Source organism: Coregonus clupeaformis, chromosome 13 (assembly GCF_020615455.1).
Source record: "Coregonus clupeaformis isolate EN_2021a chromosome 13, ASM2061545v1, whole genome shotgun sequence".
NCBI lineage: Eukaryota > Metazoa > Chordata > Actinopteri > Salmoniformes > Salmonidae > Coregonus > Coregonus clupeaformis.
In genome coordinates, this window is record NC_059204.1 from 9550767 (window position 1) to 9577116 (window position 26350).

A 26350-nucleotide genomic window follows, 5' to 3' on the forward strand; every position below is an offset into this window, starting at 1 on the left:
ACAAAGACATCACAGTTGGCTGGACGCAGAGCCCTCTGGCCAGACGATGGCGACTATTTTGTCATCCAATCAGATTTTCTAAATGACGGACGCGTACTATGATTGATAGGGCATTTGGCCAATGTCGCGTAAAAGTTTGTGTGCGGAGGCGTTTCCAGGAAGAGTCGTTTCAATTTTCTGTAATGGCGGACCACGGAGACGGTGAAAGTATTGGGTTTAACGACAACAGGTGAGGTGGTAGCGAATATAGCCAAGTGAATCATATTTTTGAGAATTACTGTTTTCTACGGTTGTTAGCTAGTTTGACATGAATGTGAACGTGACCTCCCAATGTCGGATCTGTTACATGCGCTCCCGACTAGTAGTGCATTCGGCGCTGAGCTGTGCTCTGACTGTTCAATGTGGCCACGCTAGCAGCTAGCATCATTAGCTAGTCTCGTAGCTAGACTCCCTCCTGACTCGTGTATTTTTTCTAAACTATGATGCTATTTAGCTAGCTGCGCGTCGATTTAAATGGCACAACATTAACTAACGTTAGCAACCTAGCTAGTTAGAGTAACAAACGTTGCATTAGCTAGCTAGCTAACTAACTAGTGTACACATTCGCTAGCAACCGTTACTGTGTTAATGTGCGTATTACCAGTTTATGTAGTTAGTTAGCTAGCTAGTCAGTCATTTTGCTAGTTAACTTACAATCGTAACTTGACTGCACCGTTTGATCCCAACAAGCAATGTATAGCTAGTTAGACTGTAACGTAAGTTAGCTAGTTAGTCTGATAACATGAATCATGATTTTGTGGGGGTCACTAACGACGTTAGCCTGTGTTGTTGCAAACAATAAGCTGAGAACGGGGAAGATAGCTAGCTAGTAGATATAGCTACAAGATGTTGATAGATTGTGACGATATACCAGATGTTGTGTAGTTAGATAGTTATGATTTTGATTTGGTTCATGAGCCAGGTCCATTTGTTTTGTTTCTAGAATGGCACAGCAGCAGACGCTGCGTTTCCGCGGCCCTGCTCCTCCTCCAACCCCAGTGATGCGTGGTCCACCCCCACTTCTCAGACCCCCACCTCCCCCCTTCGGTATGATGAGAGGGCCTCCGCCACGGGGGCCACTGTTCGGGCGTCCACCGTTTGACCCCAGCATGCCACCCATACCCCCACCAGGAGGCATGCCCCCACCACTCGGACCCCCTCACCTACAGGTACACCTGTCAGAGTTGCAAGGAATCATTTCTGGCAATCGATCCATCCATCTTTTCTATAGTATGTGACTGCTACACATTTTGTCAGTCAGAGGTCTGAATGCATTGAGAGCCTGAAAATCTTAGACTGCAGAGCAAGTATTAAATGCTTGATATTTAAATGCATTTTTTTGTATTTCAGAGACCTCCTTTTATGCCCCCACCGATGGGCAGCATGCCTCCACCACCAGGGATGCTATTTCCTCCTGGAATGCCCCCAGTTCCTGCAGCTGGAGCTCATACTCTTCCCCCTACTGAGGAGATCTGGGTGGAGAACAAGACACCCGAGGGAAAGGTAGAGAATAGCCTCTTACATTTACTCTTACTTAAAGGAAGGATTCACCCATTTTGAATGTTATATTGTTTTTGTGCATCTCTGAGCGACATTCTATTGATTCCCGGGGTCATTTCATGTTTTCATGTGTATTGGAGCTATTGCCATTCAAGCAGGCAGAAGTACAGCTGGTATGACGAGTTTTGCATCCCGGCTGTATTTCTGCCTGCTTGAATGGCCAATAGCGCCGATACACATGAAAACATGAAATGACCCCGGGAATTGATAGATCATCACTTAGTGATGCAGAAAAACAATATAACATTCAAAATGTGTGAATCTTTCCTTTAATAACCTATCTGAATGAATATTTCCCTCATAAATTATGTCCCCCCTTCCCCTAGGCGTACTACTACAACGCCAGGACTCGAGAGTCAGCCTGGAGCAAACCTGAAGGGGTGAAGGTGATCCAGCAGTCAGAGCTCAACCCTATGATGGGGACCCTGACTGGAACAGGAGCCTCTTCCAATAGCAGCACTGCAGCCTGCACTGCAGCAGCCACACCCTCCCCAGTGTCTACACAGGCTCCTTCCCAGTCCCGCACCATGACTACCAGCCCAGACACCAACACCACCTCTTCTGTGTCCCAGACCATCACTAGTGAGTACAGCACTGGGAAAGGGACATCTGGATCTTCTTTAGTTCTCTGGACAGGTCTGACTTTTATATGGTTAGAAATCCTCATGGTATGACAAAATAAGACTGATTTAGTGAAAATCACAAAGTTGGAAATGAGTAGTTTTCTGCTTGTCTATGGTTAGTTTTACTGTATGTCCAGACTGTGTGTTGTAACACTCTGCTGGTATTTGCCCAGCTTCTGCTGCTACAGATCTGCAGCCTGTGGTCTCCGTCCCCTCCAGTGTGGGAGTGACGCCGATGGCTTTGGTCAGTGTAACCACAGTTCCATCCTCAGTGACACCAGTCCAGACCATGTCCCTGCTGCCCCAAAGTCTCCCGACTGGCCTGTCCCACCACACCATGTCCCAACCTCACACCACGGCCACAATCCCAGGCTTCCCGCCAGGGGTCATGCACCCCTTCAGAGTGCCTCTACCAGGCATGCACATCCCACTGCCCGGTAAGACATGATCTGCTCTCTCCTCATCCCAAACCTCTCTACCTTGTTTTAACATGACTGACTCTCCACCCCTTTCCATACTGTCATTAGCCATCTCTTCATTTGTTTGTCATCTTAACATTAGGTCTCTTATTGTTATCCCCTGTACATTTTACATGTTAGTCATTTAGCAGACGCTCTTATCCAGAGCGACTTACAGAAGTGAATGCATACATTTTATCTATTAAAAGTAATAGATTAAACAAATAATTGTAGAGGTAGAATGGTCTCGGTCATGGTTGGAGAGATAAATAAGCAAACTAGTTTTTTTTGTTTTTTGATTCTTGAAACTTATTCCACAACTCCATGTTCAACTCTTAGAATGTTTGTTTATTCTTGCACTGCAGTTATTGGAGAAACAAGTCATTTTCAGTCCTGTAGATGGCAGCATTGCTCAAGTTCAGAAAAGGGTCAGCTAGGGGTCGAGAAAACAAATGCAGGAGCAAATTTAAATGCCTTTGAGACGCTGTCCTATAAAGAAAGAGGGCGTTTTTGTTGACTCACTATGCATTTTTTAAATTAATTTAAAGGTGCAATATGCAGAAATCCCTCCGCCATTTCCTGGTTGCTAAAATTCTAATAGTTTTCCTAATTTCAGTTTGTGACAAAACAAGCAATGTATAGTTCAGAGAATCATTGTACCATCTAAAACGCTGTGAAATGTATTTTCAATAACCAAAAATATTGTATTTTCAGCTGTTTGAAACTGGTTTACAAAACCAGAAGTAAAAGATGCAAAAACCAAACTTAAGAACTGGAAGCATAGAAATAGCACATATAGAGAAGATCTACTGCTTCTTAGACTTGCTTTCAATTAGAATTTTGATCTATAACTCACATTTCTATGTGCATTTGGTTGGGTCGTCCAATAAGTTGCATATTGCAGCTTTGAATGTTTTTTTTAACAAAACATTTTTAGTTCAATACTCTGCACATCTACATAACCTAATCAGCACTTTATTGATCCATCTTGTTGTTGCCAGGAAGATAATACTACATGTTATCAAAGGGATAATAGTGGTTGTGGGCCTAGTTTTGAAATGTATTGTTGAAATCTGTGTCTGACCTGCCCCGGCAGCTGGCACCTCTCTCCTCCTGTGTCCAACACAATGCTTGCTTGTCCGTTCTTGCAGGTGTAGCAATGATGCAGATAGTAGGCGGTCCCTATTTAAAGACAGTCTCCCCCAACAATAACGGTAATTCTTTCAAACGTCTCCAGTCAGTATTCTGTTAGATGGCATGTTAGAGATGTTGTGAAAATTATGCTTCTTATTTTTTTTGGCCCCTTTGGCACCACCAAACAATGTGGAGTATTGCTGTTTTATTTTTTCAACATTAGTGAGTTAGACATTTTAGGACTTCCTGTCTTGTTTAAATGCTTTTTTAAGAGGAGATTTAGGAAGGAGACATTTCGGCCCTTGTATTGTGATGAACAGCCAACAGCTGTTTGGACATAACTGCACTGTGGACTTGCGTCAGTACTGTCTCCGTTATAATGTTGGTTTTAGCTAGGTTACTTTTTGCAGGTTTCGATTTGTTGTGTGATAATTTAGTGACAAAGGTGTATACGTTTTTGTTTTGACAGGCAACACACCTATTTTAGGTTAGGTTACTTTCCATTTAGTACAGGAAATTCACATTTTATTAATGTTGTATTGTCATTTGATAATCATTTTCTTCTTGTGGCATGCCTTTGTGGGTTTTTGTTAACATCTCAGTGGCTCAGTTTAGATGTTACCTGTGTACTCATGGCTAGGGAAGGCCCTTTATTTACAATTCGAAAATTAGGTCTAAGTGTTCGACCTAAGACCTTTATATTTCAGGTGAATTCTTATGGGCTCTAAACTTTATACAGTACCAGTCAAAAGTTTGGACACACCTACTCATTCAAGGGTTTTTCTTTATTTTTTTACTATTTTCTACATTGTAGAATAATAGTGAAGACATCAAAATTATGAAATAACACATATGGAATCATGTAGTAACCAAAAAAGTGTTAAACAAATAAAGATATATATTTGAGATTCTTCAAAGTAACCACCCTTTGCCTTGATGACAGCTGTGCACACTCTTGGCATTATCTTAACCAGCTTCATGAGGTAGTCACCTGGAATGCTTTTCCAACAGTCTTGAAGGAGTTCCCACATATGCTGAGCACTTGTTGGCTGCTTTTCCTTCACTCTGCGGTCCAACTCATCCCAAACCATCTCAATTGGGTTGAGGTCAGGTGATTGTGGAGGCCAGGTCATGTGATGCAGCACTCCATCACTCTCCTTCTTGGTCAAATAGCCCTTACACAGCCTGGAGGTGTGTTTTGGGTCATTGTACTGTTGAAAAACAAATGATAGTCCCACTAAGCGCAAAGCAGATGGGATGGCCTATTGCTGCAGAATGCTGTGGTAGCCATGCTGGTTAAATGTGCCTTGAATTCTAAATAAATCACAGACGGTGTCACCAGCAAAGCACCATCACACCACCACCTCCATGCTTCATGGTGGGAACCACACATGCGGAGATCATCTGTTCACCTACTCTGCGTCTCACAAAGACACGGCGGTTGGAACCAAAAATCTAAAATTTGCACTCATCAGACCAAAGGACAGATTTCCACCGGTCTAATGTCCATTGCTTGTGTTTCTTGGCCCAAGCAAGTCTCTTCTTATTGGTATCCTTTTAGTAGTGGTTTCTTTGCAGCAATTCGACCATGAATGCCTGATTCACACAGTCTCCTCTGAACAGTTGATATTGAGATGTCTGTTACTTGAACTCTGTGAAGCATTTATTTGGGCTGCAATCTGAGGTGCAGTTAACTCTAATTAAATTATCCTCTGCAGCAGAGGTAACTCTGGGTCTTCTTTTCCTGTGGCGGTCCTCATGAGAGCCAGTTTCATCATAGCGCTTGATGGTTTTTGCGACTGCACTTGAAGAAACTTTCAGAGTTTTTAACATTTTACGTATTGACTGACCTTCATGTCTTAAAGTAATGATGGACTGTTGTTTCTGTTTGCTTATTTGAGCTGTTCTTGCCATAATATGGACTTGGTCTTTCACCAAATAGGACTATCTTCTGTATACCACCCGTACCTTGTCACAACACAACTGATTGGCTCAAATGCATTAAGGAGGAAATCAATTCCACAAATTAACTTTTAAGAAGGTAAACCTGTTAATTGAAATGCATTCCAGGTGACTACCTCATAAAGCTGGTTGAGAGAATGCCAAGAGTGTGCAAAGCTGTCATCAAGGCAAAGGGTGGCTACTTTGAAGAATCTCAAATATAAAATATATTTTGATTTGTTTAACACTTTTTTTGGTTACTACATGATTCTATATGTGTTATTTCATAGTTTTGATGTCTTCACTATTATTCTACAATGTAGAAAATAGTAAAAATAAAGAAAAACCCTTGAATGAGTAGGTGTCCAAACTTTTGACTGGTACTGTACATCCTCAGGACATTTCAAGAATGAGCGATATGAGCACTAGCAAAAGTGTCAATAACACAGCATATTTTTTCCATTTGAACCGTTTTACCCAAATGTGGAAGTAGATGCCCTAACCCTCCTGTGCTCTACGGTTGGTTTTGGTTAGATGTACAGTAGAATGGGGTTAGAAGAGGGTTTATCAGAGAGGAATGTGTCTTAAGAAGTATTCTGTGTGTATTTGACCTTCCACAGGTATGCTGCCTGGCATGGGCCCTCCTCTTCTTCCCATGATGCACCACCCCCAGTTGGCCCTGGCGGCGCCCGCCTTGGCAGGCCTCCAGCTCCCAGAGTGGTCTGAGTACAAAACAGCTGACGGGAAAACCTACTACTACAACAACCGCACACTGGAGTCCACCTGGGACAAACCCCAGGAACTACGGGAGAAAGGTTGGTCTACTTAAAGCTTTGGATCTCTCCAACCAGCTAGCATTCATGCTCGACTGGTTAGTGAGATTTTAGATGTTGCATATCTAATGTGTGTGAGTTTCCCCTCCTATAGAGAAAGAGGCAGAGAAGGCTAAGGAGAGACAGCAGGCCCTGGAGGAGGAGGCCATGGAGATGGAGGATGACGAGCCCAAAATAGAGCCCCCTAAGGAGCTAAAGGAGGTGAGGGGGGAGGTGAGAGGAGAGATCGACCCTACTAGTCAGAAAGGTGGCATCATTCTGTCCTGCATTTTAGAATTTGATAAGGTGTATTATTGTCATCCACCTTTAATAATAGTTGTATTCCTTTCATTGAGCAGGTTAAGGAGGAGGAGATGACTGAAGAGGAGAAAGCAGCACAGAAAGCCAAGCCAGTGGCCACAAACCCCATCCCTGGCACTCCCTGGTATGTAACATAAAGCCAAGCCAGTGGCCACAAACCCCATCCCTGGCACTCCCTGGTATGTAACATAAAGCCAAGCCAGTGGCCACAAACCCCATCCCTGGCACTCCCTGGTATGTAACATAAAGCCAAGCCAGTGGCCACAAACCCCATCCCTGGCACTCCCTGGTATGTAACATAAAGCCAAGCCAGTGGCCACTAACCCCATCCCTGGCATGCAACAGAAAGCCAAGCCAGTGGCCACTAACCCCATCCCTGGCATGTAACAGAAAGCCAAGCCAGTGGCCACAAACCCCATCCCTGGTATACAACAGAAAGCCAAGCCAGTGGCCACTAACCCCATCCCTGGCACTCCCTGGTATACAACAGAAAGCCAAGCCAGTGGCCACTAACCCCATCCCTGGCATGTAACAGAAAGCCAAGCCAGTGGCCACAAACCCCATCCCTGGCACTCCCTGGTATACAACAGAAAGCCAAGCCGGTGGCCACTAACCACATCCCTGGTACTCGCTGGTAGGTGCCACTGATGGTAACAGAGCTATGTGCTGTTGTATGGAGGCTGAACTTGCATCACTCACACGCCCTTGTGCCCTATTGAACGTGTGTGTAGGTGTATTGTGTGGACCGGTGACGAGCGTGTGTTCTACTACAACCCCACCACGCGTCTCTCTATGTGGGACCGGCCAGAGGAGCTGGTGGGACGGGCCGACGTTGACAAGAACATCCAGGAACCACCTCACAAGAGAGGCCTGGAGGACGCCACCAGGAAGCTGGGTACGAACACACACGGGCACACTCATTCTGCCTCTGTAGGTGTTCATGACGATGGCCTCATTTGTCATTTTACAATGCTGTCTCATCACTTCTCTCTCCCTCAGGAATCAGCAAAGAGGAGCTTGAGGCAGCAGCAGAGGAAGCTCTGGAAGATGAGCCTGTGAAGGCCAAGAAGAGGAAGTAAGTCCCCAGTCCTCTCCATCCAAGGGCCCAGCACACTTTAGTAGGGGCCATTAACAGCATGTCGAGGCACTCAGTCATTCTTCCTCGTCTGAACAGATAAAACAGCTTGTACAAATTCAAATAAACCCATGATGTACTCTGGCTAAAAATATCTAAATTGTTAGTTTAAGGTTAAGTTAGGGTTTTTGGTCGTGAAAACACTAAATTGCTTGATTTGGATATTTTCCTGTGGGGGTGGAGGGACTGACTCTTTCTGTGGGAAGTAGTCTTTAACCCAGCTTGTACTGACTAAGTAAAGCCTATGATGTCTTCACTGGTTCTGTTAAAGTGGTCAATCAATGGTCACTGTCCAGGTTACCCAATCAGTCACTGTTTCCCATCGGTGCCCTCCAAGCCTGCCTCTCCCCGCTACCCTAAACACTGGTCCTGTTGCACAAGAGACTATTGTTCAGGGAAAAGGCCTGTAGAACACATGGTGATGCCAACATGGGCCTCCAAGGTAACCACCTTGCTTGACCTTCTTCTTCTAGAACTACTGCATTAGGAACCGCAATGAGCAAATGAAGACATGAACCTCCCTGCCCCGTCCCGCCATAGCTGTATGTGATAGTGGAAAAGGGAATACAAAATCCAAGACAGTGAATATCAGTGGTCAGGTATTTGACAAATCCTCCCCCTCCCGATCTTTATAACCCGTAGGACCTATGCAAGACCTAACGTGTATCATTTGGAGTCCACTCATTTGGTAGATGGCCGATAATTGATCAGTCAAGTATAGCAGACCACCTAGGTAGAGATAACACAGAACAACATACTGTTTCATTTCCCCAATTGAAGAAGTTAAGTTTCACCCCAGTCCAGCCCCCTAAACCCCCCCCCCCTCTATCACTAACTCTCCCCTGGGCCTTGACGTCTTCCCTCTGCTTGCAGGAAGGAGGAAGTGATGAAAGAGGCGGACTCTGAGAAAGAGGCAGCCATGGAGGCGGAGCTGAAGGCTGCCCGAGAGCGGGCCATTGTGCCCCTGGAGAACCGCATGACACAGTTCAGGGACATGCTGCTGAAGAGAGGGGTAAAACACTTCAATCCAACGCAATACTGTAACCAGCTCTGTAATGTTAGACACATTAATCTGAATGGAAGCCCACCAAGGTACACTCTTCAGTTAATTATCCTTGTCTTTGGTGCACTGTTTTATTCCTGTTCCTCTTCCTCTATCTTATGCCCAGTTTATTGACAAGTACATTTCTGCTTATGTTTTGCTTTGGTAATACTTCAAAAAGTAAATTCATAAAAGTTAGTTAAACATGTTATGTACACATCTACAATAGTATTGAATTGTAATGATAGACTAAGAATTTAACATTTCACTATTCTACGTAGGGAAGAAATTATTTAATATACACTACCGTTCAAAAGTTGGGGGTCACTTAGAAATGTCTTTGTTTTTCGAAAGAAAAGCATTTATTTTGGTCCATTAAAATAACATCAAATTGATCCGAAATACAGTGTAGACATTGTTAATGTTGTAAATGGCTATGGTAGCTGGAAACAGCTGATTTCTAATGAAATATCTACATAGGCGTACAGAGGCCCATTATCAGCAACCATCAGTCCTGTGTTCCAATGGCACGTTGTGTTTGCGAATCCAGGTTTATCATTTTAAAAGGCTAATTGATCATTAGAAAACCCTTTTGCAATTATGTTAGTACAGCTGAAAACTGTTGTGCTGATTTTAAAGAAGCAATAAAACTGGCCTTCTTGAGACTAGTTGAATATCTGGAGCATCAGCAATTGTGGGTTCGATTACAGAATCAAAATGGCCAGAAACAAAGAACTTTCTTCTGTAACTCGTCGGTCTATTCTTGTTCTGAGAAATGAAGGCTATTCCATGTGAGAAATTGCCAAGAAACTGAAGATCTCGTACAATGCTGTGTACTACTCCCTGCACAGAACAGCGCAAACTGGCTCTAACCAGAATAGAAAGAGGAGTGGGAGGCCCCGGTGCACAACTGAGCAAGAGGACAAATACATTTAGTGTCTAGTTTGAGAAACAGACGCCTCACAGGTCCTCAACTCGTAGCTTCATTAAATAGTACCCATAAAACACCAGTCTCAACGTCAACAGTGAAGAGGCGACTCCGGGATGCTGACCTTCTAGGCAGAGTTGCAAAGAAAAAGCCATATCTCAGACTGGCCAATAAAAGATGAAGATGGGCAAAAGAACACAGACACTGGACAGAGGAAGATTGGAAAAAGGGTTATGGACAGACTAATCGAAGTTTGAGGTGTTCGGATCACAAAGAAGAACATTTGTGAGACGCAGACCAAATGAAAAGATGCTGGAGGAGTGCTTGATGCCATCTGTCAAGCATGGTGGAGGCAATGTGATGGTCTGGGGGTGCTTTGGTGGTGGTAAAGTGGGAGATTTGTACAGGGTAAAGGGGATCTTGAAGAAGGAAGGCTATAACTCCATTTTGCAACGCTATGCCATACCCTGTAGACAGCGCTTGATTGGAGCCAATTTCCTCCTACAACAGGACAATGACCCAAAGCACAGCTCCAAACTATGCAAGAACTATTTAGGGAAGAAGCAGTCAGCTGGTATTCTGTCTATAATGGAGTGGCCAGCAGTCACCGGATCTCAACCCTATTGACCGTATGGTACGTAAGAAGTTCCCATCAAGCCAATCCAATTTGTGGGAGGTGCTTCAAGAAGCATGGGGTGAAATCTCTTCAGATTACCTCAACAAATTGACAACTAGAATGCCAAAGGTCTTGCAAGGCTGTAATTGCTGCAAATGGAGGATTCTTTGACGAAAGCAACGTTTGAAGGACACAATTATTATTTCAATTAAAAATCATTATTTCTAACCTTGTCAATGACTACTCATTTCATGTATGTTTTCATGGAAAACAAGGACATTTCTAAGTGACCCCAAACTTTTGAACGGTAGTGTGTGTGATATATATATGTGTGTTAATCTATTTATTGTACATAATGGTGACTTTTATATATCTTTTTTTGAAAATGACTCGTGCCGTATGCTCATGCTGTACTGGAGTTTATCAGTGTTCTTTGGTTTGTCCAATACATTCATGGGATCCATATATCTACAGGCCTACACTGCCAATGGCGGTCGTAATGTTCCTTATTTACAAACTGGCATGCAGAGTAGACAATAGCTTGATGTTGTCATCTCCTCTAATCTGGGATCATCTTTCATGTGTTCAGCTTCTGTTTGTATTACATGAACTATGTACCAACTTTTCTATCCTATAAACAGTTGTTCAGCTTCTGTTCAGACCCAAAAGAGGCATATTGCAACTCTGACACATCCAAAGCAGAGATAAAAACTAATTGGATTGTAAAATGTATTAAACTACCCTAGCAAGGGAGTTATTGGTGCCTGCCTGCCTGCTCTCTGGAGCCTTTTCCATGGGTACCACCAGCCGTGATTCAAACATTTTTATTGCCTTGCTCTGCTGTAATTTCATTGCTCCTTTGGGTGTCACTAGTTTGAGTAAAACGTGACTCATTCCAACCCTTTTAGATTTGAGGGGGATTGATTGGGTTGACGGGGGATTATTTCCCCTGGAAGGAAACTAATTTGACTGATGACTGAAAGTGTTATGTGAATGTTGTTGAAGCCCACCTTGATTGGCCTGGTCTCACACCCTCCAACCCCGTGCCTACAGGTCTCAGCATTCTCTACCTGGGAGAAAGAGTTGCACAAGATTGTTTTTGATCCGCGATACCTGCTACTTAACCCCAAAGAGAGAAAGCAGGTATTGTACACTTACAAAATGAATTTATGAAAAAAATTTTTTTCCCATATTCAGTCTTATTATGATATGAGCTATGTTTCCCTTTGGGGGAAGATCAGAGCTCTGCGATCAGGTAACATATGTATTTCCCTAGGGGTTACAGTGAGGGGAAAAAGTATTTGATCCCCTGCTGATTTTGTACGTTTGCCCACTGACAAAGAAATTATCAGTCTATCATTTTAATGGTAGGTTTATTTGAACAGTGAGATCCAGAAAAACGCATGTCAAAAATGTTATAAATTGATTTGCATTTTAATGAGGGAAATAAGTATTTGACCCCTCTGCAAAACATGACTTAGTACTTGGTGGCAAAACCCTTGTTGGCAATCACAGAGGTCAGACGTTTCTTGTAGTTGGCCACCAGGTTTGCACACATCTCAGGAGGGATTTTGTCCCACTCCTCTTTGAAGATCTTCTCCAAGTCATTAAGGTTTCGAGGCTGACGTTTGGCAACTCGAACCTTCAGCTCCCTCCACAGAATTTCTATGGGATTAAGGTCTGGAGACTGGCTAGGCCACTCCAGGACCTTAATGTGCTTCTTCTTGAGCCACTCCTTTGTTGCCTTGGCCGTGTGTTTTGGGTCATTGTCATGCTGGAATACCCATCCACGACCCGTTTTCAATGCCCTGGCTGAGGGAAGGAGGTTCTCACCCAAGATTTGACGGTACATGGTCCCGTCCATCGTCCCTTTGATGCGGTGAAGTTGTCCTGTCCCCTTAGCAGAAAAACACCCCTTAGCATAATGTTTCCACCTCCATGTTTGACGGTGGGGATGGTGTTCTTGGGGTCATAGGCAGCATTCCTCCTCCTCCAAACACGGCGAGTTGAGTTGATGGCAAAGAGCTCGATTTTGGTCTCATCTGACCACAACACTTTCACCCAGTTCTCCTCTGAATCATTCAGATGTTCATTGGCAAACTTCAGACGGGCATGTATATGTGCTTTCTTGAGCAGGGGGACCTTGCGGGCGCTGCAGGATTTCAGTCCTTCACGGCGTAGTGTGTTACCAATTGTTTTCTTGGTGACTATGGTCCCAGCTGCCTTGAGATCATTGACAAGATCCTCCCGTGTAGTTCTGGGCTGATTCCTCACCGTTCTCATGATCATTGCAACTCCACGAGGTGAGATCTTGCATGGAGCCTCAGGCCAAGGGAGATTTGACAGTTATTTTGTGTTTCTTCCATTTGCTAATAATAGCACCAACTGTTGTCACCTTCTCACCAAGCTGCTTGGCGATGGTCTTGTAGCCCATTCCAGCCTTGTGTAGGTCTACAATCTTGTCCCTGACATCCTTGGAGAGCTCTTTGGTCTTGGCCATGGTGGAGAGTTTGTAATCTGATTGCTTCTGTGGACAGGTGTCTTTTATACAGGTAACAAGCTGAGATTCGGAGCACTCCCTTTAAGAGTGTGCTCCTAATCTCAGCTCGTTACCTGTATAAAAGACACCTGGGAGCTAGAAATCTTTCTGATTGAGAGGGGGTCAAATACTTATTTTCCTCATTAAAATGCAAATCAATTTATAACATAAATGTGTTTTTCTTAATTTTTTTGTTGTTATTCTGTCTCACTGTTCAAATAAACCTACCATTAAAATTAGAATGATCATTTCTTTATCAGTGGGCAAACTTACAAAATCAGTAGGGGATCAAATACTTTTTCCCTCACTGTATCTGCCAGTCCTGTCTTTTTATTTCTGTCTGCTGGTCCTGTGCAGGTGTTTGACCAGTATGTGAAGACCCGGGCTGAGGAGGAGCGGAAGGAGAAGAAGAACAAGCTGATGCAGTCTAAGGACGAGTTCAGGAAGATGATGGAGGAGGCCAAGCTCACTGCCAGGTCAGACCTCACTACAAACGCCCATTAGTTAATACGTTACCAGTCAGGTGATTAGTTAATACATTGACTTGGTGTACCAGTCAGGTGTACATTTACATTATTAGTATCTCTCAGGCAGCTAAGAGTTGCTATGTTGTTTGTTTCAGGACAACGTTCAGTGAGTTTGCCTCCAAGCACGCCAAGGACCCACGGTTCAAGACCATAGAGAAGATGAAGGACCGGGAGTCCATCTTTATCGAGTTCATGTCCGCTCTCAAGAAGAAAGAGAAGGAGGACTCCAAGAACAGAGGAGAGAAGGTGAGCACTGGACTGGAAACCCCCATGGCCCACTGAAAACAGTAGCCTGAGGAAGTGATATGCTGGACAAGTAGCTAGCTGCCTGGATTGTGTGCTTAGTGAAACCTGGAAACACTTGGAATATCTGACTGTGTCTATGTTTATAGGCTCCTGAGTGGCGCAGTGGTCTAAGGCACTGCATTGCAGTGCTAGCTGTGCCACTAGAGATCCTGGTTCGATTCCAGGCTCTGTCACAGCCGGCCGCGACCGGGAGACTCATGGGCGGCGCACAATTGGCCCAGCGTTGTCCAGGGTAGGGGAGGGAATGGCCGGCAGGGATGTAGCTCAGTTGATAGAGCATGGCGTTTGCAACGCCAGGTTTGTGGGTTCGATTCCCACGGGGGACCAGTATGAATTTTTTTTTATAATAAAAATATGTATTCACTAACTGTAAGTCGCTCTGGATAAGAGCGTCTGCTAAATGACTAAAATATAAAAATGTAAATGTATGTTCCTATTGTAAACCTGGTCTCTGTCCCAGGTGAAGCAGGACTTCTTTGAGCTGCTTGGTGACCACCACCTGGATGGAGGGCAGCGCTGGAGCAAGGTGAAGGACAAGCTGGAGGGAGACCCCCGCTACAAGGCTGTGGAGAGCTCCAACACCAGAGAGGAACTCTACAAGCAGTATGTGGACAAGCAGGCCAAGGTGGGAGGAACAGGATAGCGCCTCTGAGGCTGCCCTTACTGCTCACACTCACTGGCTCCAGCTTGTCATCTTCTGGCATTTAACCCAGCCCATTCAGTGCTGCGCTCTTAGATGCTGTTTAGCCACTTGACGTGATGGGTGTCATGACGCATGTGGTGATTGCAGACCCTTGTGTATATGATGCTGCCAGAACATGTCTGATGGTTTGTGTCTCTCTCTTGCCAGAACATGGACTCTGATAAGGAGAAGGAGCTGGAGCGCGCCGCCAGGATAGAGGCCAGTCTGAGGGAGAGGGAGCGCGAGGTGCAGAAGGCCCGCTCTGAGCAGACCAAGGAGATCGATAGAGAACGGGAGCAGCACAAGCGGGAGGAAGCCATCCAGCACTTCAGAGCCCTCATGTCTGATATGGTGAGCACACACCATCAACTCAAGTTTGTTCACCCAATAAGGGACCAACAGGACTACATTTGCAGCTGAGAACTTGGGTGAACCAAACATTTGTTTAGATTAAACCCAGTTTGATATGGCCACTGAAAGATCAACTCAACCAGGCTGATCAGAGACAAGAAAGGAACCTTCATTTTTAGATTGACCTTGTTAATGTCCAGACTTGTGCACTGGTTATTATGTGGACGAAGAACCATGTGCCAGATCCTAATGCTGGTGTGTGTTGTGATCAGGTGCGGTCGTCTGACGCGTCGTGGTCTGACACCCGTCGTAACCTGCGTAAGGACCACCGCTGGGAGTCTGCCTCTCTGCTGGAGAGAGATGAGAAGGAGAAACTGTTCAACGAACACGTGGAGGCGCTCTCCAAGAAGAAGAAGGAGAACTTCAGACAGCTACTGGACGAGACCGTCATGGTGAGGGACAACGTTTGGGCTGGTGTTACGCTCTCATTACAGGGTACACCGACACGGCTTCTTTTAAATGTAAACTCACTGCAGTCCATCTGTGTATGAACACGCTGCCGATATAAAGGTGTCACTGTAAACCTCAAGTCATATCCTGTATGCATGTCATTCAGATATAGCGTATTATCCTGTGAGGAATGACTTGGTAGTACGTGCTTTGATTGACTGTTTGCCACAGATCACACTGACCACCACATGGAAGGAGGTAAAGAAGATCATTAAAGAGGACCCTCGCTGTATCAAGTTCTCCAGTAGTGACAGAGTAAGACCTTTCTCTTTTACGTTACTGTCTACTGGTTGTTTCAGCTACCCATGTCCCCCGTTGACACCAGGCAAAGACGCTGAGGGGTTTGTCTTCTTTTGATTTGTAGAAAAAACAGAGGGAGTTTGAAGACTACATCAAAGACAAGTACATCACAGCCAAAGCTGACTTCAGAACACTTCTGAAAGAGACCAAGTTCATCACGTACAGGTGAGTACAGCAACACGGGCTGGATTGTGACATTCTTTCACTGGTAGCTGAGGGAATAAGGTTCCAATTGACATGTATCATAAGTTGGTTCATTTTAATGGCATTTATACTAGAGTTTTAAACAATTGCTCGATCGATTTTGAGTCAGTAGGAGGTGCTATTGGTCCATTTGCACTGCTGCTTTACTGACTCCTCCCCCCATTTTTGTCCTCCTCTCAGGTCGCGGAAGTTGCTCCTGGAGTCTGAGCAGCACCTGAAGGACGTGGAGAAGGTTCTGCAGAACGACAAGCGTTACCTGGTGCTGGACTGTGTCCCGGATGAGAGGAGAAAACTCCTCATGTTCTACATGGAGGACCTGGACCGCCGTGGTCCCCCTCCTCCCCCCACCGCCTCGGAGCCCACGCGGCGCTCCACCAAGTGACCACAGAGAATCAGAGCATCAACTAGCCCTGCACCTGTTCTAGTGCAGCATTCAAACTGTGGTAAACCTGGAACCATCCATCCCTGTATTTATTAAAGCATCGTTAGTGCAGCGCTGTGGCTCTCCTCTCCTGCCCACGGGGCCTGACTACTGTAACCCCTGACATCTGACCTTCGGCTCAGCTGAGGTCAAAGGGATAGGCGTAGTAATGCATCTGTGGTTTTCAATCTGCTGCAGCCACCTATGACATATAAGACAACGATGTAAATGATGAATTCTGCTGTTTCTGTGACTCAAGGTATTGCAGGCCTTAGTAACTGTTTTGAGTGCGTCGTTGACATCTACCAACTCACAGTACAGTTTGAATGTTAACGTTTCTTCTCAGTGGTTTAATTTTGATGCGTCGCTTTTTCTGTACATGTTTACTGGAATAAAGGCAACTTTTTTTTTTTACAATGTAGTCCTGTGATATGTTAATGGTTAAACATTTTAGATACATTTTCTCAACTCCATTCCTGGGATCACTGAGCCCATAATAAAGACATGAATATTTAGGTGTACCTATTTTTTTATTTGACATTTTGAATTTGTTTTTTATATATAAAAAAAAATTGAACAAAAAGCTTGCTACATTGTTTTAATCAATACTACCCAGTAACATATGTTCCTCTGCATGTTTGTTTTAAAACCTTCATGAAGAGAAATAATAAATAAGTGAAGAGGGGGCCAGGAGAAGAGGTCAAAAGGTGTCAAGCGCACCATCTCTAGCGTCTGGGCATGTCATCTCAGGGATGCAAAGGTTATGAGTTCATCTCCCCAATGCAAAGCTTCTAAGGAACAAAAACAAGTATCATTCCTGCTTTTATGTGCATAACAAACTACAGCAACAACTTAGAGGGAGAAAATTGTAAAATGGAAAGACAAAATAGATGACAGCCATCGTTTTTGAGTGTTCTGGATACAACAGAGGGCAACCCTGGATTTACAACAACATGGGTGCAAGTCTCAGAGCTGCAAAGCTGTCAGTGTCTCGTCACAAGTTGCAGTGCGGCCAGAGATTCTCAGCCTTGCGGCCCTCTCCCAGTCCCCAGGTGAGCGTGGTCAGCCAGGGGGCGCTCTGCTGGTCTGTGCTGCTCTGCTCTCCAGCCATCCAACCTTAGTTGACCTTGTCTTGGAATATGTAGAGGTTGTTGGTGGCGGCCACGGCGATGATGTTCTCAGAGGGGTGCCAGGCGGTGTGCAGGATCTTCTTGCTGAAATCCAGGCTGTCCACGCTGATCTCGTCCTTACGTCTCTTACCCCCCACACACACCTTCCTGGGCTTCAGGATGGCCCGGGGCTTGCTGTTCTCCCTCGATGCCTCCAGGGTCACGTCACGCTTGGTGTTGCGGTCGAACATGCGGAAGAAGTTGTTGTACGAGCCGGTCATGATCACACTGCGGAGAGAGTGGCGGTTAAAAGTGAAGATGCTGCAACACATCAATCCCATTTATCCAACCTTATCTACTCATACATCCACTGACATCAATCCTAATACTGTCACTGACCTGTCAGACCCGTTCCAGACACATTCAAATTTGTCAAAGATGCAGTCGTTCTCATACAGGGAGCACAGCTTACTCCTCAGGTAGTCATGAACCTGGAAGAGAAAATCCATTGAGGTATTTTCCAGAGCCATATGTCTAGATAAATACAGTGAATTCTGAGAGTATTGAGACCCCTTGACTTATTCCACATTTTGTTACGTTACAGCCTTATTCAAAAATTGATGAATTTTTATTTATTTTTCATCAATCTACACACAATACCCCATAATGACAGCATAAACACGTTTTTAGAAATTTTAGCAAATGTATTAAAAACAAAAAACTGAAATTTACATTCAGTACCAGTCAAAAGTTTGGACACCTACTCGTTCAAGGGTTTTTCTTTATTTTTAAAATTTTCTACATTGTAGAATAATAGTGAAGACATCAAAACTACGAAATAACACATGGAATCATGTAGTAACCAAAAAAAAGTGTTAAACAAATCTAAATATATTTTATATTTGAGATTCTTCAAATAGCCACCCTTTGCCTTGATGACAGCTTTGCACACTCTTGGCATTCTCTCAACCAGCTTCATGAGGTAGTCACCTGGAATGCATTTCAATTAACAGGTGTGCCTTGTTAAAAGTTAATTTGTGGAATTTCTTCCCTTCTTAATGCATTTAAGCCAATCAGTTGTGTTGTGACAAGGTAAGGGTGGTATACAGAAGATAGCCCTATTTGGTAAAAGAACAAGTCCATATTATGGCAAGAACAGCTCAAATAAGCAGATAAATGACAGTCCATCATTACTTTAAGACATGAAGGTCAGTCAATCCGGACCATTTCAAAAACTTTGAAAGTTTCTTCAAGTGCAGTCGCAAAAACCATCAAGCGCTATGATGAAACTGGCTCTCATGAGGACCGCCACAGGAAAGGAAGCTGCAGAGGATAAGTTCATTAGAGTTACCAGCCTCAGAAATTGCAGCCCAAATAAATGCTTCACAGAGTTCAAGTAACAGACACATCTCAACATCAACTGTTCAGAGGAGACTGTGTGAATCAGGCCTTCATGGTCGAATTGCTGCAAAGGAACCACTACTAAAGGACACCAATAAGAAGAAGAGACTTGCCTGGGCCAAGAAACACGAGCAATGGACATTAGACCGGTGGAAATCTGTCCTTTGGTCTGATGAGTCCAAATGTGAGATTTTTGGTTCCAACCGCAGTGTCTTTGTGAGACGCAGAGTAGGTGAACAGATGATCTCCGCATGTGTGGTTCCCACCGTGAAGCATGGAGGAGGAGGTGTGATAGTGTTGGGGTGCTTTGCTGGTGACACTGTCAGTGATTTATTTAGAATTCAAGGCACACTTTACCAGCATGGCTACCACAACATTATGCCGCGATACGCCATCCCATCTGGTTTGCGCTTTGCGGGACTATCATTTGTTTTTCAACAGGACAATGACCCAAAACACACCTACAGGCTGTGTAAGGGCTATTTGACCAAGAAGGAGAGTGATGGAGTGCTTCATCAGATGACCTGGCCTCCACAATCACCCGACCTAACCCCAATGGAGATGGTTTGGGATGAGTTGGACCGCAGGGCAAAGGAAAAGCAGCCAACAAGTGCTCAGCATATGTGGGAACTCCTTCAAGACTGTTGGAAAAGCATTCCAGGTGAAGCTGGTTGAGAGAATGCCAAGAGTGTGCAAAGCTGTCATCAAGGCAAAGGGTGGCTACTTTGAAGAATCTCAAATATATGTTTTATTTGTTTAACACTTTATTGGTTACTACATCATTCCATATGTGTTATTTAATAGTTTTGATGTCTTCACTATTATTCTACAATGTAGAAAATAGTAAAAATAAAAGAAAACCCCTGGAATAAGTAGGTGTGTCCAAACTTTTGACTGGTACTGTAAGTATTCATACCCTTTACTCAGTACTTTGTTGAAGCACCTTTGGCAGCGATTACAGCCTCAAGTCTTCTTGGGTATGATGCTACAAGCTTGGCACACCTGTTTTGGGAAGTTTCTCCCATTCATCTCTGCAGATCCTCTCAAGCTCTGTCAGGTTGGATGGGGAGCGTTGCTGCACAGCTATTTTCTGGTCTCTCCAGAGATGTTCGATCGGGTTCAAGTCCGGGCTCTGGCTGGACCACTCAAGGACATTCAGAGACTTGTCCCGAAGTCACTCCTGTGTTGTCTTGGCTGTGTGCTTAGGGTCGTTGTCCTGTTGGAAGATGAACCTTTTCCCCAGTCTGAGGTCCTGAGCGCTCTGGAGCAGGTTTTCATCAAGGATCTCTCTGTACTTTGCTCCGTTCATCTTTCCCCCGATCCTGACTATTCTCCCAGTCCCTGCCGCTGAAAAACATCCCCACTGGATGATGCTGCTATCACTATGCTTCACTGTAGGGATGGTGCCAGGTTTCCTCCAGATGTGATGCTTGGCATTCAGGCCAAAGAGTTCAATCTTGGTTTCATCAGATCAGAGAATCTTGTTTCTCATGGTCTGAGTCCTTTAGCTGCCTTTTGACAAACTCCAAGCGGGCTGTCGTGCCTTTTACTGAAGAGTGGCTTCCGTCTGGCCACTCTACCATAAAGGCCTGATTGGTGGAGTGTTGCAGAGATGGATGTCCTTCTGGAAGGTTCCCGCATCTCCACAGAGGAACTCTGGAGCTCTGTCAGAGTGACCATCGGGTTCTTGGTCACCTCCCTGACTAAGGCCCTTCTCCCTCGATTGCTCAGTTTGGCCGGACGGCCAGCTCTAGGAAGAGTCTTGGTGGTTCCAAACTTCTTCCATTAAAGAATGATGGAGGCCACTGTGTTCTCGGGGACCTGTAATGTTGCAGACATTTTTTGGTACCCTTCTCCAGATCTGTGCCTCGACACAATACTGTCTCGGAGCTCTATGGACAATTCCTTCGACCTAATGGCTTGTTCTTTGCTCTGACATGCACTGTCAACTGTGGGACCTTATATAGACAGGTGTGTGCCTTTCCAAATCATGTCCAATCAATTGAATTTACCACAGGTGGACTCCAATCAAGTTGTAGAAACATCTCAAGGATGATCAATGGAAATAGGATGCATCTGAGCTCAATTTCAAGTCTCATAGCAAAGGGTCTGAATACTTATGTAAATTAGGTATTTCTGTTTTTTATTTTTAATACATTTGCAAACATTTCAAAAACCTGTTTTCACTTTGTCATTATGGGTTATTGTGTGTAGATTGATGGGGATTTTTATTGAATGAATCCCTTTTATAATAAGGCTGTAACGTAACAAAGTGTGGAAAAAGGGAAGGGGTCTGAATACTTTCCGAATGCACTGTATATGGCTCTGGTATTTTCCATTGCATAATTATTTTGGAACCCAACAAGAATGTGCAGAAATCGTTCAAAACGATGTGTGATCTATGGTGTATCAAGGTCTTGGCACATCCAGAAAAGTGACGAGGGAGTGGTATACTCTACCTGGTAGGTCTCCAGAGGTTTGCTCTCCATGTTGAGGTCCCACACCTTGACCGTGAGGTAGTCCCGTGTGATCAGGTAGCGGCCACTGTGGCTGAACTTAACGTCTGAGATGGATGAGATGATCTCGGAGAAGAAGGAGCGGTTACTGGGGTCCTCTGGCTCCTCGAACACTGCAGGTGGAACAGACAGAGGAACAGGCCGTGTTAACATCTGGCCCAAAAAGACTGGATGAGCAACTCTCTCTGGCTCACAGCTTCAGTTAATTTATGAATCACTTTCACACTGCACCAGATGCTGTATGCCATTGGCTGGCTCTGCTAAACAACCGCTAAATATGCAAAGGGAAAAGAGAGAAATTATAAATCTATCACTGCTAAATAGTTGCAGAGAACCATTTCTCATGTTAGCAGACATTTATTCCTCAGTAAAAAAGTAATTAACGGTCATATTGTTCAATGCAAACACGTCATTAATACATAATTATTCACTTATGTGAACTGATAATCCATGTTTTTTGTTTATGAGTCGATCCATATCCACTGGGGCCTCTCAAACAGGCTGATGACTGATTTGAAATGCAAATGCGGCTTTTAACAGGCAATTGTTAAACACACAAATACTGTGAGCTTATTTAAGATATTAAATGCAAGATATATGTGCCAATGAAAGACTGTAATAAGGCTGTGTGTTTGTTCCCTGCTTAACCTCCTGTCTGTCTATGATCTGACAATGTGTTCAGCAGGGTGGAAAAGGATGATTTGGGGTTTAGGGACAGTGCCTTGACTAACCTTGAAACATCAATATCACTGTGGGTGAGTGTAGGGATTTGGATAAACTCAGAGCCATGAAGGAATACACACTGCCTCCTGTCGACTTTTGGTCCACCATTTAAATAGAACTAGTACATGGAAAGATGCCAAAAACCACTGGAGGAAAAAAATCGATAAAATCCCACTTGGCTTCATTGCGCTCTCTGTTTCCTTTCATTTCCATTTCAACAATCTTATTTTCCAATAATGCCTTACAGAAACAAGTCCACCTGCAGCTTAGTATCAGTTCGACTAAATATAGCATGCAAGAAATTCATTTCCCAACCACTGTGCCAGGACTCACCTGGGTCCCATCACACAAATACTAATTAGATGACTAAGTGGCAATTAGAAAGAAGTAGAGAGACACTGTTAAAATGGAGGAATGAGGGCTTCAGAGCCTACGATAACCCCAGTGCTTATACTTAGGGCTAAGAGTTTTTCTGATCATGTGACCTGACCAGTACAGGGACAACTCGGGCCCAGAGGTGCTCCTAGTCAACTAAAAACTCCTGGCTCTTATCATGAGCCTGCTGGCAATACTCAGTATATGAGTGGTTTGGGGTGCGGCGGAGGCAGCCTTACATTTGGAGTGGTTGTCACACAGTGCTGAGGCCCTCATGTCACACAGGCGGATGGAGCCCTTGCTGCTGCTGTAGACGAAGGTGTTACACTGGTTGGGTTGGAACTCCGCTGCCGTAATCACCTCCGTCAGCTCCTCCATGTTAGTCGGCTTGATGTCCACAATGTCTGAGGTGTTGCGGTGAAGGAACTCAACCACATAGAAAAGTACTGAAGCAATTCACAGCTCTTCAGTTTGAGACTTTAAACTAACTATTGGACAAAAAAACCATAGCAACCCATTAGAAGAGTAAGCAACAACAAAACAATCATGAAAAAGAAAGCTTGAGAAAAAAATATGACTTCAAAAATGTCAGATAACAGCAAAAACAGCGCTGGTCGGAGTGAGGGAAATGACAGCAGATCCATCAGCGAGAACTGAGGAGAGAGGCTGGTTAGCCAGCAGCACTGTGATTGATAGAGTAACGAGGCTCAGTAAATAAGAAGCTCAATATGTGCTCAGGGCCCCAAAGCTCAGTGATCCATTCTGCTGTCCATAGGGCATCTCATCTGTGATCCGCAGGGAACCTCAAAGTGACAATCAATATTAATCAATGGGGATGTGCTCCTGTTTAAAGATTACCTCGTTGGCATCTGGGTTGGGGATGCAGATGACTGACAGACAGACACAGACAGAAGAAAATAAATACATTCCAAAGTGAGACAATCTCTTAATATGAGCTCCTTTGCCATCGGTCTAGCCATCTGCGTTTGTTGAGAGAAGGATACTGAAACTTCGGTTGGTGATCTCCAGGTTCCACAGGTTAATTCTCAGGTCATCTGTGGACATGTAGGTCTCGTAGTCGCTGTTCACAGAGATGGAGTTGATGTGGTACGTGTGGGCATTGGAGAACACTCGCCTGGGAGTGGCTTCCACCATCAGGTCCATGGGCTGCAGCACTGGTACCTGGAAGAGAGAGAGATGGAGGGAATAAGAAAAATGAATGTTAAACATCAAATCAGCCATGTATTCCACAGCCAGTGATTCAGTGCAGTATTTCAATATGGGCTGTTCATGCCTCAGACTGAGCGGAGACGGAGAGCTCCTACAGCCATAATGAGTAACCCCATGTTCTCACAGGGAGTAGGGGCCCTTAATTACAACAAATCTCAGCCAGGGCCCCTACACACCCGCCACATCGCAAGGGGCCGCCACAGAGACCCAGACCCCAAACTGGGCCCATTCCTCGACAAATGTTCCAGATTTTGCCTCGAATACTCCTCGCAATTTAGACTAACGTAATGCCAACTCAGGGGAATCAGCAGGAGGCTTGTGCTGATGCCACATTATCATTATCTCTCTATGTGAAGACTCTTAATCAGGTTTGTAGGCCTCCTTGCTCGCACACGCCTTTTCAGTTCTGCCCACAAATGTTCCATAGGATTGAGGTCAGGGCTTTGTGATGGCCATTCCAATACCTTGACTTTGTTGTCCTTAAACTATTTTGCCACAACTTTGGAAGTATGCTTGGGGTCATTGTCCATTTGGAAGACCCATTTGTGACCAAGCTTTAACGTCCTGACTGATGTCTTGAGATGTTGCTTTAATATATCCACATAATTTTCCTTCCTCATGATATTTTGTGATGTGCACCAGTCCCTCCTGCAGCAAAGCACCCCCACAGCATGATGCTGCCACCCCCGTGCTTCACGGTTGGGATGGTGTTCTTCGGATTGCAAGCGACCCCCTTTTTCCTCCAAACATAACGATGGTCATTATGGCCAAACAGTTCTATTTTTGTTTCATTCAGGTTATGTCGATATAGGACTGGTTTACTGTGGATATAGATACTTTGTACCTGTTTCCTCCAGCATCTTCACAAGGTCCTTTGCTGTTGTTCTGGGATTGATTTGCACTTTTCGCACCAAAGTACGTTCATTTCTAGGAGACAGAATGCGTCTCCTTCCTGAGCGGAATGACGGCTGCATGGTCCCATGGTGTTTATACTTGCGTACTATGGTTTGTACAGATGAACGTGGTACCTTCAGGCGTTTGGAAATTGCTCTCAAGGATGAACCAGACTTGTGGAGGTCTACAATTTTGTTTCCTCTGGTCTTGGCTGATTTCTTTTGATTTTCCCATAATGTCAAGCAAAGAGGCACTGAGTTTGAAGGCAGGCCTTTAAATACATCCACAGGTACACCTCCAATTAACTCAAATTATGTCAATTAGCCTATAAGAAGCTTCTAAAGCCATGACATAATTTTCTGGAATTTTCCACAATGTTTAAAGGCACAGTCAACTTACTGTATGTAAACTTCTGACCCACTGGAATTGTGATACAGTGAAATATAAGTGAAATAATCTGTCTGTAAACAATTGTTGGAAAAATTACTTGTGTCATGCACAAAGTAGATGTCCTAACCGACTTGCCAAAACTATAGTTTGTTAACAAGACATTTGCAGAGTGGTTGAAAAACGAGTTTTAATGACTCCAACCTAAGTGTATGTAAACTTCCGACTTCAACTGTATGTATATAATCTTAATTACATTCCTTACTTAGATTTGTGTGTATTGGGTATATGTTGTGAAATTGTTAGATATTTACTTGTTAGATATTACTGCACTGTCGGAGCTAGAAGCACAAGCATTTCGCTACACCTGCAATAACATCTGCTAAACACGTGTATGTGACAAATAACATTTGATTTGAGAGGAGTGGGACATGTCCATTGATGTACGATAGCTTGTGACAGAGAGGGGTAGTGGGACATGTCCACTGATGTACACTCACTGCGGGGCGCATGCTTGGCTGACCATTATTGGGTATCTGTCTGACAGGGAACACAAACCATCTGTCAACGCCACACACACACACACACACACAGACAGGGCCCAGCCTGGCACAGCACAGCCAATGTGATGATCAGATATGAGTCTGCTACCATGATGAGTGTCTCTCCCCACCACAGCACAGCCACACCATCACACAGCGGGAGGTGGAGGAGGAACACGCTGCAGAGACTGCTGAGGTCATTAACTCATACATCAACATCTGCTTCTCAGATGATGCAGCCAGTGCTGAGGGGAGCTGCTTAAGTCTAGTTATTACTCAATAGAAAGACCTGGGCATGAATCAAGCCAAGCGGGTGATATGTTCACTTAAGATTGGATAGGAGACGCATAGCAAACCCAGCCTCAACCCAAATGGATAGTAAATCCTCCTTCAAGTGTACCGTCTCACCCTAAACCCCCAGAGGATCTGAGGAGGAGGAGGAGGAGAATCGACAGGGTTACGCATGGTAGTAAGCAGTCGACATTATCAATAACATTGATCCCGTATTTGTCCCACCACTGAGGGGTCACTTAGGGTTAAGTGTAGTCAATAAGGTCTCCTGCAGGCCACGGTGATGGGACAGACTGACAGTGAATTCTGCCTCCTCTCTGATGGGTGGCATCATGTTTCCTCTCAGAGTGACTGACAGCCAGGAAGCCCAATCATCTGTGAGCCTGGGAGTCTCCAACTGACCAGTCCTGGAACACTGTCCCTCCCTCCCACC

At 44.5% G+C, this 26350-nt stretch overlaps 2 protein-coding genes across 7 annotated transcripts in view; one reads left to right on the forward strand and one right to left on the reverse strand.

The window, feature by feature from the left end:
- The first annotated feature begins 156 nt into the window (after positions 1–156).
- LOC121579185 (transcription elongation regulator 1) lies at positions 157–16863 on the forward strand. Of its 3 annotated transcripts, none has more exons than XM_041893549.2 (21): positions 157–229; positions 983–1208; positions 1390–1542; positions 1926–2181; positions 2396–2659; positions 3832–3894; positions 6376–6570; positions 6683–6801; positions 6927–7012; positions 7620–7783; positions 7888–7963; positions 8897–9035; positions 11663–11752; positions 13506–13624; positions 13771–13921; positions 14442–14606; positions 14832–15014; positions 15287–15466; positions 15696–15779; positions 15889–15989; positions 16209–16863. In XM_041893549.2, exons 1-21 carry the CDS (start codon positions 183–185, stop codon positions 16408–16410), a joined length of 3063 nt encoding a protein of 1020 aa, XP_041749483.1. In that variant the 5' UTR covers positions 157–182; the 3' UTR covers positions 16411–16863. The 3 variants fall into 3 exon arrangements, with proteins under 3 accessions (XP_041749483.1, XP_041749484.1, XP_041749485.1); XM_041893550.2 differs by having other exon boundaries at positions 6683–6789; XM_041893551.2 differs by having other exon boundaries at positions 2411–2659.
- LOC121579186 (serine/threonine-protein phosphatase 2A 55 kDa regulatory subunit B beta isoform) overlaps positions 16699–26350 on the reverse strand; it is a 107184-nt gene continuing 97532 nt past the window's right edge. For all 4 annotated transcript variants that reach the window (XM_041893552.2, XM_041893553.2, XM_041893554.2 and 1 more), the window contains 5 exons: positions 23578–23755; positions 22813–22977; positions 21419–21588; positions 17958–18049; positions 16699–17846 (listed from right to left, as the gene is read on the reverse strand). In XM_041893552.2, the coding sequence (XP_041749486.1) occupies positions 17567–17846; positions 17958–18049; positions 21419–21588; positions 22813–22977; positions 23578–23755 (885 nt within the window). In that variant the 3' untranslated portion in view covers positions 16699–17566. The remainder of the gene's footprint in view (positions 17847–17957; positions 18050–21418; positions 21589–22812; positions 22978–23577; positions 23756–26350) is intronic.